This window comes from Eurytemora carolleeae, unplaced genomic scaffold, assembly GCF_000591075.1.
Source record: "Eurytemora carolleeae unplaced genomic scaffold, Eaff_2.0 scaffold336, whole genome shotgun sequence".
Classification (NCBI taxonomy): Eukaryota; Metazoa; Arthropoda; class Copepoda; order Calanoida; family Temoridae; genus Eurytemora; species Eurytemora carolleeae.
Genome location: NW_019396705.1, coordinates 58,495 through 72,322, shown reverse-complemented (window position 1 = coordinate 72,322; position 13,828 = coordinate 58,495). Strand labels below are relative to the sequence as shown.

Below are 13,828 nucleotides of genomic sequence, written 5' to 3'. Positions count from 1 at the left end.
ACATTTGTAGCAACAGAAGCAGTAGTTTCTGATCCATGTGAACCCAACCCTTGCGGATCTAACAGTAACCCACCAAGACAAATAGGAGGAAGATGTGATTGCTCATGTCAGTCCACTATGATAGGATCACCACCAAATTGTCGACCAGAATGTTTGGTTAATTCTGAATGTCAAAGTAGCCAAGCCTGCATTGGAAACCATTGTGTCGACCCATGTCCTGGACTTTGTGGATTAAATGCTAACTGTAGAGTAACAAATCATGTTCCTATTTGTGTATGCCATCCAGGTTTTGATGGAGATCCATTTTCACAGTGCTTTGTTATTAATAGTGAGTATCTTTTAATTTGATAGCAAAATTTATCTTATATCAACTAAATTGATGTTCATTTAGCTACTCCTGCTAAACCTGAAATAATTGATCCTTGTCGTCCATCTCCTTGTGGGGTAAATGCTGAATGCAGAGAACAGAGAGGAGCCGCTTCTTGTACATGCATTCAAAATCTATTTGGTGATCCATATGTAGAATGTAAGCCAGAATGCACTACAAATCCAGAATGTAAATCCGACTTGGCTTGTGTACAGAATAAATGTATTGATCCTTGCCCAGGGGTATGCGGAGTGCATGCAACCTGTAGGGTTAATTATCATACTCCAAGCTGTATCTGTGATCCTGGCTATGAGGGTGATCCTTTCAGAAGTTGTAACTTCAAAACGACTATTCCTCCCAGAACAGAAGTTGTAGATCCCTGCAACCCAACTCCCTGTGGAGATAATGCTATTTGCCAAGCTAGAAATAGGGCAGCAGCCTGTCAATGCATCCCGGAATACTTTGGAGATCCTTATGTGGCATGCAGACCCGAATGTGTTGTAAACTCAGATTGTCCCTCTGATAAAGCATGCCAGAGAAACAAGTGTATTGATCCTTGCCCGGGTACATGTGGTATCAATGCACAGTGTACTGTCAGAAACCACTTAGCAATGTGCTCTTGTATCCCAGGGTATGAAGGGGATCCCTTCATGTCCTGTAGATTTAGACCCAAAAGTAAGTAATTAAATTTTGTTTAAAGGTATAATTTTTTGACAATTTTCAATGTATTTGTAGCTGAGGCTGCTATTGCTGAAGATCCCTGTAATCCAAATCCTTGTGGACCTTATTCTAACCCTCCAAGAAGTTTAGGAGTTGAATGCAAATGCTCCTGTTTACCTGAAATGACAGGAACACCACCAAATTGCAGACCTGAATGCACAGTTAATCAAGACTGTTCCACTGATAAAGCATGCCAACTGCAAAAGTGTGCTGATCCTTGCTTTGGTCTTTGTGGTATAAATGCATTTTGCAGAGTCCAAAACCATATTCCCATTTGCGTTTGCAACAAGAACTTTTATGGTGATCCCTTCTTACAGTGTCAAAGAATAACAAGTAAGAAAGAATTTCTTTTTTGATTTTTAAATTAAATTTAGATTTTTCTTTTATTTTTTTTCTTATCAGCTACAACCAGACCAGAAGTCATAGAACCATGTAATCCCTCTCCTTGTGGAATAAATGCTATTTGCCAATCCAATACTAGAGCAGCTTCCTGTTCATGTATTCCAGACTACATTGGAAACCCCTATATTGAATGTAAACCAGAGTGTGTTGTCAATACTGAATGCCCAAGAGACCTTGCATGCATTGGCCAGAAGTGTAAAGATCCTTGTCCTGGAGTTTGTGGAGTATTTGCTTCTTGTTTTGTGACAAATCATTTGCCTTTATGCAAATGTGATCAAGGATACACTGGGGATGCTTTTGTCTCCTGTCAAAGAATAACAACATGTAAGTTAAATGAATTAAAAAAAATTTAAACTGATCAGAATTTTTATTTGTTGAAAATATAAAAAAAATTCTTTGTTTAGTACCTCCAAGGATTACTGAATCAATTGACCCATGTACACCATCTCCTTGCGGAGAAAATGCACTTTGCAATACCAGGAACAGGGCAGCAGCATGCACATGCATTCCTGGTTACTTTGGAGATCCTTATGTTGCTTGCAGACCAGAATGTACTATCAACTCAGAATGTCCTGCTACTGAAGCATGCAGGAACTACAAATGTACAGATCCATGCCCAGGTCTATGCGGAACCAATGCAGTCTGCAGAGTTGTTAACCATATAGCAACATGTTCATGTAACCAAGGATTTGTAGGAGATCCCTTTGTTTCATGTCAGTTTATACCACCAAGTAAGTACTGAATTGTAAAACAATTTTACACTGAAATTTAAAATGACACAATTGTGTTTTAGCTTTTGCTCCTGTTGTGGTTGAAGATCCATGCAATCCTAACCCTTGTGGACCAAACAGTACCCCCCCAAGATCCAACGGAGATACTTGTCAATGCACTTGCCAACCTCAAATGATTGGGTCTCCGCCAAACTGTAGACCTGAATGTGTCATCAATAATGAATGTTCGTCAGATAAAGCCTGCATAAACAGGAAATGTGAAGACCCATGTCCAGGATTATGTGGAAGCAATGCTTATTGTAATGTGCGTAATCACATTCCAATATGTATTTGTAATAGAGGATTTAATGGAGATCCCTTTTATCAATGCAACAGAGTTGAAAGTAAGTTTGAAACTTAAAATAATATTTTTGGAATAGTAAAATTATATCCTTTTTTATTTTTAGCCACAACATCTCAACCTGAGATCATAAACCCCTGCAACCCCTCTCCTTGTGGCGTAAATGCAGAGTGTAGGCAACAAAACTTGGCTGCAGCTTGTATATGTCTGCCTGGGCTTCAAGGAAACCCATATATTGAATGTAAACCAGAGTGCACATTAAACACAGAATGTCAAGATCACCTTGCATGTGTTCAACAGAAATGTGTTGACCCATGTCCAGGAGTATGTGGTCAGAATGCTAGATGTAAATTACAATTCCACAATCCAACATGCATCTGTGATTTTGGGTTTTATGGAGATCCATTTTCTTCTTGTGTCAGAACTACAAGTATGAACTATTTCACTAATAATTTTAATCTTATAAAAGAATTAAACATAAATTACCTTTTTTTTAGCCCCTCCTGCGGTTACTCGTCCTGTGGATCCCTGCAATCCATCCCCTTGTGGATCCAATGCTATTTGTTCAGAAAGAAACCATGCAGCAGCATGTCAATGCATCCCAGAATACTTTGGAGATCCTTATGTAGCATGTAGACCTGAATGTGTTGTAAACTCAGATTGCCCCTCTGACAAAGCATGTCAAAGGAACAAATGTATTGATCCTTGTCCTGGCACATGTGGTATTAATGCTGCATGTAGAATTCTAAATCATATTCCCACTTGTTCTTGTATTGAAGGGTACATTGGAGATCCATTCACTTCCTGTAGACTAGTACCTATTCGTGAGTTTTTTAAAGAATTATTAGCATGAAATACTTTGAATTTATTTTTAAAACATTTTCAATTTTGAATTTTGCATGTTTTAGCTATAGAGCCTGTTGTAGCTGAAGATCCTTGCATCCCGAATCCTTGTGGATCTTATACAACACCACCTAGAAATATTGGGGGTAGATGTGACTGCATGTGCCTGCCACAAATGATTGGCTCACCACCAAACTGTAGACCTGAATGTCAATTCAATGCAGATTGTCCTTTGGAAAAAACCTGTTCCCAGAACAGATGTAATGATCCCTGTCCTGGATTATGTGGTTTCAATGCAGTCTGTAAGGTTCGAAACCATGTCCCAATCTGCATATGTAATCCAGGATATGAGGGAGACCCTTTTTCACAGTGTTCTCTTATTACAAGTAAGAAAAAAAACTTATTAAGACAATAATTGCATTATAATGACATTTAAACTTTTTAGCAACTTCTAGACCAGTAGAGGTTTACTATCCTTGCTCCCCCTCTCCTTGTGGGGTCAACGCAGATTGTACGGAAAGAAATGGAGCTGCTTCATGCATTTGTAGGCTAGACTATATAGGGAATCCTTATATTGAATGCAAACCAGAATGTATTTCCAACTCTGAATGTCCTAGAAACCTAGCATGTGTGAATGAAAAATGCAGGGATCCCTGCCCCGGGATATGTGGAGCATTTTCATCATGCTCTGTACAAAATCATGCACCTTCATGTAGTTGTGATCCAGGTTATACTGGAAATGCATTTATAGCATGCCAGAGGGTAACAAGTAAGTTTTAGATTATTTGATTGTTGATTTGATCTTGCACTTTGAATGGTTGTAATGCATGAGTGATTGAGCTCTAAAATTTTGTAGGCACTAATGCATGTTTATATTTCAGCACCCATTATACCAACCCAAAGGCCAGATCCATGTAATCCATCTCCATGTGGATTGAATGCCTTATGCTCTGATAGAAATGGAGCAGCAGCATGCACATGCATTGAAGAATATTTTGGGGATCCATATGTAGCATGCAGACCTGAATGTACCATCAATGCAGATTGTCCCTCTGACAAAGCATGCCAAAGGAATAAATGCGTAGATCCATGTCCTGGATTATGTGGAGTTAATGCTGAATGCAGAGTTATCAACCATATTCCTACCTGCACCTGTATTGAAGGATATGAAGGGGACCCATTCTCAAACTGTAGACTTCGGCCGATACGTAAGTTGTAGATTTTTTAATTTTGCAACACTATAAAATTATCATTTAATATGTGCATCTTAGAATTTTTATAGAATATTTGCATGTACAGTACTTTTAATTTAGCCATAGAGCCAGTAGTAGAAGAAGATCCATGTGAACCAAATCCCTGTGGACCAAATTCACAATTTCCACAACGGCAAGGGGATGAGTGTAAATGTGCATGTTTGCCAGACATGAAAGGGTTTCCTCCCAACTGCAGACCAGAGTGCATTATCAACTCGGATTGTCAATCTGATCAAGCCTGCACCAATAGAAAATGTCAAGACCCATGCCCAGGGCTGTGTGGAATCAATGCTATTTGTAGAGTAAGGAATCACATTCCAATCTGTGTTTGTAATAGAAATTACAATGGGGACCCATTTACACAGTGTGACCCAGAAAGAAGTGAGTAGCAATACCTTTATACTTAATACTAATTTTTTACTTCATAGTTCAAAATACTTATTTAAATCAATTTCAGCAACCCCTGCTAGACCTGAAATCATTGATCCATGTCGCCCATCCCCTTGTGGTGTCAATGCAGAATGTAGGGAGAGAAACCAAGCTGCTGCTTGTACTTGCCTACCAGGACTTTTTGGAAACCCCTACATTGAATGTAAACCTGAATGTACCATAAACCAAGAATGTGCCTCAAACCTTGCTTGTATGCAGAATAAGTGCGCAGATCCATGTCCGGGAGTATGTGGTATTCAAGCTACTTGCGAAGTTAACAACCACTATCCTATTTGTAAATGCAATCCTGGATACACTGGAGATCCTTTCACTTCCTGCTCACTTAAAACCACCCGTAAGTCGTTTTACGTAATATTGTAAAAACAAATGTTGTTTTGTTAGGTTCATAAATCTATGCAAATTACTTAAATGGTGTAAGGTAACCATTAGTTGGTCAGACCATATTAAAACTAGAATTTTCTAATCCCTTTATCTTTTCAACTTTTGATATTTCAAACTTTGATTATTTGATCTAACAGAATTAATAGTTTGAAAGGTTTACAACATTGTGTTGCAAAGATATAGGGATTAACAAATCAAGGTTTGCGGCAAAAACTCAGTTCCTTTAGACATTTATTTAAACTTATATAATGATTTTTCTTTATATACTTTTTGTTGCTTTTTTATAATTTTTCTGGTTTTCCATATCAAAATTTAAATTTTTATTTTCTTAGCACCACCGGTTGTAACAGAAGTAGTTGATCCCTGCAATCCATCTCCTTGTGGATCAAATGCAGTCTGCCAGAATAGAAATCGTGCAGCAGCTTGTCAATGTATACCTGAGTACTTTGGAGATCCTTATGTTGCATGCAGACCTGAATGTGTTGTAAACTCAGAATGTCCTCTAAACAAAGCATGTCAGAGAAACAAATGCATTGATCCATGTCCAGGTGTTTGTGGTATCAATGCTCAATGTGATGTTAGAAACCACATTCCAACCTGTATTTGCTTTGATAGCTATATAGGGGATCCATTTACAGAGTGCAGACTCAGACCTCAAATTATTGAAGCAATTGAAGCAGATGATCCATGTGAGCCTAATCCTTGTGGACAGTATAGTAATCCTCCAAGAGTTAATGGAGATAGATGTGATTGTTCCTGCCGACCTGGTATGCTTGGATTGCCTCCGAACTGTCATCCAGAATGTACTCTAAACTCAGATTGTCCTGATGACAAGGCTTGTCAAAATCAGAAGTGTATTGATCCCTGTCCTGGGGTTTGTGGTGTTAATGCTAACTGTCGAGTAAGAAATCATATACCAATCTGTGCATGTAACAGAAACTACATTGGTGATCCATTTTCTACTTGTAATCCTACCACAACAACTCAGAGACCAATACAGATAATTCAACCTTGTAATCCATCGCCATGTGGTATAAATGCAGACTGTACAGAGAGAAACCAGGCAGCATCCTGTAAATGCATAAGGGATTATACTGGAAACCCTTATGTTGAATGTAAACCAGAGTGTATCAGTAACCAAGAGTGTCCCAGTAATCTGGCATGTGTAAACCAGCACTGTTTGGACCCTTGCCCTGGTGTTTGTGGAGCTCATGCATCCTGCTTTGTTACAAACCATTCTCCTCAATGCAAATGTGACCCAGGCTTTGAGGGAAATGCGTTCTATTCATGTCAAAGAATTACCACACGTAAGTTGTTTTCTAAAATTATGTTTTTAAATTTAAAAGGAATTGAGTCTTTGCCACAAACTCAAATTTTCTAATCCATAAAGCTGTGCAATCTGACAGTGTAAATGATGGTTATTTTGAACTTAGATCATTTGATCTAACAGAATTCATTGTTTAAAATATCTGAGGTCTACAATATTGGTTTGCAAAGATATTGGGATTAAAAAATCAGAGTTTGTGGCAAACACTCAAATCATTTCATAATTAACTTGTTAAGTTAATTAAAATATTCTTCTTTTTAGCTCCACCACAAATAACACAGAGACCAGATCCTTGTAACCCATCTCCATGTGGATCTAATGCTCTATGCTCTGATAGAAATGGAGCAGCAGCATGCACATGCATTGAAGAATATTTTGGGGATCCATATGTAGCATGCAGACCTGAATGTACCATCAATGCAGATTGTCCATCAGACAAAGCATGCCAAAGGAATAAATGCATAGATCCATGTCCTGGATTATGTGGAATCAATGCTGAATGCAGAGTTATCAACCATATACCTACCTGTACCTGCATTGAAGGATATATAGGAGACCCATTCTCTAACTGTAGACTTCAGCCAATACGTAAGTTGCTTTTATTTAAAAAACTTGAAAAATTGAATTTATTGAGTTAATATTATATTGTTTTAGCTATTGAACCTGTGATTGATGAGCGAGATCCTTGTGATCCAAACCCTTGTGGCCCAAACTCATATCCCCCACAAACAATCAACGGTGACTGTAAATGTTCTTGTCTGCCTGAAATGACTGGATCTCCCCCTAACTGTAGACCTGAATGCTTTATAAACTCAGATTGTCCGTCAGACAAAGCTTGTATAAGCAGGAAGTGTCAAGACCCATGCCCTGGTCTCTGTGGAGTGAATGCTTACTGCAATGTTCGAATCCATGTCCCAATCTGTATATGTAACCAAGGATATATTGGGGACCCATTCTCTAGTTGTAACTTACCACCTTGTAAGTAGATATACATACATAAGAATATGTCTTTAACTTTTATGAATCATTATTTAATTAAAATCTTTTTTTTTCAGCAACATTGCCAAATGTGATAGACCCTTGTTCCCCAAGCCCTTGTGGAACAAATGCTGTATGCACAGAGAGAAATTTAGCTGCAGCTTGTACTTGTCTCCCTGAAATGTTTGGAAACCCCTACATTGAATGTAAACCTGAATGTACCATAAACCAAGAATGTGCCTCAAACCTTGCTTGTATTCAGAACAAGTGCGCTGATCCATGTCCTGGAGTATGCGGTATTCAAGCTACATGTGAAGTACGTAATCACTATCCAAATTGTCAATGTAATCCTGGTTATGAAGGGAATCCTTTCTCAGCCTGCTACCCAAAAACAACATGTAAGAAATCAAACATAATTTTATCTTTTATTTTTTATCTTAATACTATTTCTTTTTAGTACCGCCAAAACTAGAAGTAATTGATCCTTGCAATCCAACACCATGTGGATCTAATGCAGTTTGCCAGAACAGAAACCGTGCAGCAGCTTGTCAATGCATCCCAGAATACTTTGGAGATCCTTATGTAGCATGTAGACCTGAATGTGTTGTAAACTCAGATTGTCCCTCTGATAAAGCATGCCAGAGGAACAAGTGTATTGATCCTTGCCCGGGTACATGTGGTATTAATGCACTATGCACTGTAAGAAATCATATCCCAACCTGTACCTGTTTCCAAGGGTATTTAGGGGATCCATTTGTTGAGTGTAGACAACCTCCTCTAAGTAAGTTATTGCTCTTTTATGGGATGCATGCATTTTTGTCATGGGTTTTTTCAAAAATGTATATTTCAGAAAATGTTTATATTACATTAAATTATTTTTTTGCATGAATTTGCATGGTAGTAAAATGCATTTTTAGTTATAGAACCAGTAGTAGAAGAAGACCCATGTAATCCTAACCCATGTGGACCTAATACTCTTCCGCCAAGACTGAATGGAGATAGATGCGATTGCTCTTGTCTACCATTAATGATAGGTTCTCCTCCTAACTGCAGGCCTGAATGTGTGCACAACCAAGACTGTCCAACAGATAAGACATGCAGACAGCAAAAATGTGTTGATCCTTGTCCTGGTCTATGTGGACTTAATGCTTACTGCAGTGTTAGAAACCATGTTCCCATCTGTATTTGCAACCAAGGATATACTGGAAACCCATTTGAAAGCTGTCAACGACCAACAAGTAGGTTTATTTTACATACATTTTTTACTAAATAAGATTAGTATTTATTTAAAGACTTGATACTAATAGATATTTTTTAGCTACCAACCGACCAATTGAGATTGTACAGCCATGCAATCCTTCACCCTGTGGACGTAATGCTGAATGTTCTGAGCAACGAGGGGCAGCATCTTGTTCTTGCATTAGTGACTATATTGGAAATCCTTATATTGAATGTAAACCAGAGTGCACTGTCAATGCTGAATGCCCTAGGGACCAAGCCTGTCTAAACCAGCATTGTGTGGACCCTTGTCCAGGAGTTTGTGGAGCGTTTGCATCTTGTCATGTGACCAATCATCTCCCAACATGCAAATGTGACCCTGGATATTTTGGAGATGCTTTTGTGGCATGTCAGAGAATCACCACACAAGCAACACCTACTGAAATTGTTGATCCCTGCAACCCTACTCCCTGTGGATCCAATGCAATTTGTTCTGACAGAAACCGTGCAGCTGCTTGCCAGTGTATTCCTGAGTACTTTGGCGATCCATATGTTGCATGCAGACCTGAATGTACTACCAACCCAGAATGTCCTTCTGACAAAACATGTCAGAACATGAAATGTATTGACCCATGTCCTGGTTTGTGTGGTGTAAATGCAGAGTGTAGAGTAGTAAACCATAGAGCTACCTGCAGTTGTTTTCCTGGATATACTGGAGACCCCTTTACTGCTTGCAGGCTTCCTCCTCAAAGTATATATTTTTTTCTATATATCCTTTATTTATATGTTTTTCAATCTTTAAATATTTTTATTTGTTTAGTTATTGAACCAATAGTTGCCGAAGATGATCCTTGTGATCCTAATCCTTGTGGACCCAACAGCAGTCCACCAAGGAACTATGGAGGTCAATGTCAATGCTCATGTCTACCAGAGATGATAGGTTCTCCTCCCAACTGTAGACCTGAATGTGTAATTAACTCTGATTGTCCATCTGACAAAGCATGTATAAATAGGAAATGCCAAGATCCATGCCCTGGTCTTTGTGGCATCAATGCCAGATGTGAAGTCAGAAATCATCTACCCCTCTGTATCTGTTTGAATGGATACATTGGGGATCCATTTTTTCAGTGTAACAGACCTATAAGTAAGTAAATTTTTGTTTACAGATTTTTTATTGTAAATGATTTTTTAATATTTTTGACGTTGAAATTATTTTCTAATTTGTTTTAGCCACTACACCAAGACCTGAGATAATCAATCCCTGCCAGCCCTCTCCTTGTGGAATTAATGCAGAGTGTCAGGAAAGAAATGGCGCTGCTTCCTGCACATGTCTACCTGAAATGTTTGGAAATCCATACATAGAATGCAAACCAGAGTGTTCAATAAATCCAGAATGCTCGGATGATAAAGCTTGTGTCAGAAACAAGTGTGTTGATCCTTGTCCCGGAGTATGTGGAACATATGCATCTTGTAGAACAATTTCACACCAGCCAAGATGTACATGTGATCCTGGATATGAAGGAGACCCTTTCAGATATTGTACTAGGATCACTACAGGTGACAACCATTTTGAAGTCTTGTCTAGAATAATCTCAATTATAGTTTTTATTTTATATTTTTCAGCATTCATACCTGTGGAAGTAGTTGACCCATGCAATCCAACACCTTGTGGATCTAATGCAGTTTGCCAGAACAGAAACCGTGCAGCAGCTTGTCAATGCATCCCAGAATACTTTGGAGATCCTTATGTAGCATGCAGACCTGAATGTGTTGTAAACTCAGATTGTCCCTCTGATAAAGCATGCCAGAGGAACAAGTGTATTGATCCATGCCCGGGTACATGTGGTATCAATGCTGAATGCCGGGTATTGAATCATGTACCATCTTGCACTTGCATTGTAGGATATATAGGAGATCCATTTAGTGCATGTAGACAACCTCCCCTGAGTAAGTTTGCATTTAAAAGTTAAGCAATAAATTAGTTGTTTGAAAATGAAGGTATTTTGTCAGACTAAAGGCTGTTTTAATTTCTGTAATTAAAGGAAATTTTACATATAGGCAATTTTATGAAATTTCTGATTTTCAAAAGCATGAAGGCTTGGGAATGAGAATGTTCAATAAGGGCCTTCATGAATTAGTTTAAATTGCCATGTAATACAATCCAAAGTTATAACATTCAATTAAATCACCCTTTTTTTCTATATTGCATTATAGCATTTTTGCATCCAGCAAATCATGTTTATCATACACTTTGCATGATTGGAATGCACAAATATATTGAAGTTTTTTTTGCATTTTGAAGATTAGATAAATTATATTGCATCTTTATAAACAACAAGATATTGTATGAATTTACTTTATATTTTTGGTTAAAATTATTTACTTACAGAGATCGTATGTGTAGTTTCAAGTAACCTTCCTTGCAAAGAGGGAAATATCCAATTCACAAAGATTACCTTTTAAACCTTCATTCATTGAGTACAGAGACCTGTATGTGTAAATATATCAAAAAGCACATGAATTCTTGTAAAAATGTTGTACATTGCTTAAAGTGTGAACTCAAAACAGCTGATTTGCTAATTATGTCCCATATTGCTAAATATTTACTTAGAAGCAGTTTTCTGAAGTACAAAGAATAAGATTATACATTTTGTTTTACAAATAAAAGTAGATATAAGAGGATACGTCTGACATTCTGGATCAGTCAAAGGTTTAAAAGATACTGTTGTGAATGGGATCCGCCACTCTGAAAATGGAGGGTCACTTGAAATTATGCCTACTGTCCTTTTAATATTTTCTTACTAGGCAAAAATATTTATGCGTAAAACTAAAATATGGGTTGTCAATCATCATTGAAATCTTCTCCAAATTTATCCAACAGACATTGAAAAAAAATAATTTTAACAAAAAATTATAATTTCTACAATGTGTAACTACTGTCTTAGATAACATTTTAAAATATTAATTGTATAAGGATTCCCTTTAGTTTTAAAACAAACTCATTTTAGTTGTTGAACCTGTCGTTGAGGAAGATCCTTGCAATCCAAATCCATGTGGAGCAAACAGCAATCCACCAAGACAAATTGGAGACAGATGTGACTGTTCTTGTCTACCAGAAATGATAGGTTCTCCTCCCAACTGTAGACCTGAATGTGTGGTTAACTCTGATTGTCCATCAGACAAAGCATGCATAAATAGGAAGTGTCAAGACCCATGCCCTGGTCTCTGTGGCATCAATGCCAATTGCAATGTTAGAAATCATGTTCCAATCTGTATTTGCATCCCTGGATATGTTGGGGACCCTTTCTCACAGTGCAATAGACCTTTGAGTAAGCAATTTTAAACTTTTTACTAATTAAACGGAATATTTAAAAGAAATTTGAATGAGCATGTCTTTAGATTTTATCATTTAAATATTCCTTTTAATTAAAAATCACATTTGAAATTTAATTTTTTTTTTAGCCACTCCTCGGCCTATTGAAGTTGTTCAACCTTGTAATCCAAGCCCGTGTGGTATAAATGCAGAGTGCACTGATAGAGGATTAGCTGCATCTTGCAGTTGTATAAGGGATTATATAGGAAATCCATATGTGGAATGCAAACCAGAGTGCACTGTCAACTCTGAATGTCCAAGGGATAAGGCATGCATAAACAATAAGTGTGGAGATCCATGTCCAGGGGTTTGCGGTGCACATGCTACATGCTATGTGACCAACCATGTTCCAATGTGTAAATGTGACCCAGGGTACACTGGAGATGGTTTTATTTCTTGTAGGATTATAACAACACGTAAGTAGGACAAAGATAAGATGGTTGTGTAATGAATTGTAAATGAACTGTTAGACTTTGTAATTTTAAGTTCCAATAATAATCAGTAGTTAATCTAGATAATAACAATTTCAGTCCCACCCCGCCAGCCAGAGGTAGTTGACCCTTGTAATCCTTCCCCTTGTGGAAGCAATGCCAACTGTCAAGCAAGAGGTACAGCAGCTGCCTGCCAATGCATACCAGAATATTTTGGAGATCCCTATGTTGCTTGCAGACCGGAATGTACCACAAATGCTGAATGTCCATCTGACAAGGCATGTCAAAACCAGAAATGTGTAGATCCATGCCCTGCAGCCAATTGTGGAATAAATGCGAAGTGCTCAGTTGTCAATCATATTCCAAACTGTGTCTGTGATCCAGGATATATTGGAGATCCTTTCCAAGCATGTAGACTTCCTCCCTTACGTAAGTCTAATTTAACGACTAAAACCTTCTATTATGTCATCATACATTTTCATCTTAGAATTGGTTGTAATATGAAATTTTGACATTGAGCTTTTCTTGGAAAAAAGGAAATAACAAAAACAGACTTAAATCTTTTTTATAATTTAATTACAAGTCTGTTCTAATCTAAGCAAGGTAAAAAAATGACCCAGACAATTTGCAACATTTCTAAAGATTAAACTTCAAAAATTTTACAGCAATTGAACCTGATATTGCGGAAGAAGATCCTTGCGTTCCAAATCCATGTGGACCCAATAGCAGTCCACCGAGGAACTATGGAGGACAATGTCAATGCTCTTGCCTACCAGAGATGATAGGTTCTCCTCCCAACTGTAGACCTGAATGTGTTGTAAATTCTGATTGTCCATCAGAGAAAGCATGCATAAATAGGAAGTGCCAAGATCCATGCCCTGGTCTCTGTGGAGTAAATGCCTACTGCAATGTTCGAAACCATGTTCCAATCTGTATTTGTAATCAAGGATACATAGGGGATCCATTTTCTCAATGCTACAGACCTACAAGTAAGACACTTTTTGGGACCCCAGA

At 37.8% G+C, this 13,828-nt stretch overlaps 1 protein-coding gene across 1 annotated transcript in view; it reads left to right on the top strand.

Moving 5' to 3' along the window:
* LOC111707614 (uncharacterized) overlaps positions 1-13,828 on the top strand; it is a 103,458-nt gene that overhangs the window by 67,187 nt on the left and 22,443 nt on the right. Inside the window, 27 exon segments of the mRNA XM_023480746.1 lie at positions 11-328; positions 392-1,042; positions 1,103-1,420; positions 1,490-1,813; positions 1,894-2,220; positions 2,283-2,603; positions 2,667-2,990; positions 3,058-3,384; positions 3,469-3,789; positions 3,849-4,172; positions 4,285-4,611; positions 4,717-5,037; positions 5,114-5,440; positions 5,820-6,794; positions 7,076-7,402; positions 7,469-7,792; positions 7,870-8,190; positions 8,250-8,573; positions 8,710-9,030; positions 9,111-9,761; positions 9,831-10,154; positions 10,241-10,567; positions 10,634-10,957; positions 12,019-12,339; positions 12,473-12,799; positions 12,914-13,243; positions 13,480-13,803. Of these exon segments, the coding sequence (XP_023336514.1) occupies positions 11-328; positions 392-1,042; positions 1,103-1,420; positions 1,490-1,813; positions 1,894-2,220; positions 2,283-2,603; positions 2,667-2,990; positions 3,058-3,384; positions 3,469-3,789; positions 3,849-4,172; positions 4,285-4,611; positions 4,717-5,037; positions 5,114-5,440; positions 5,820-6,794; positions 7,076-7,402; positions 7,469-7,792; positions 7,870-8,190; positions 8,250-8,573; positions 8,710-9,030; positions 9,111-9,761; positions 9,831-10,154; positions 10,241-10,567; positions 10,634-10,957; positions 12,019-12,339; positions 12,473-12,799; positions 12,914-13,243; positions 13,480-13,803 (10,050 nt within the window).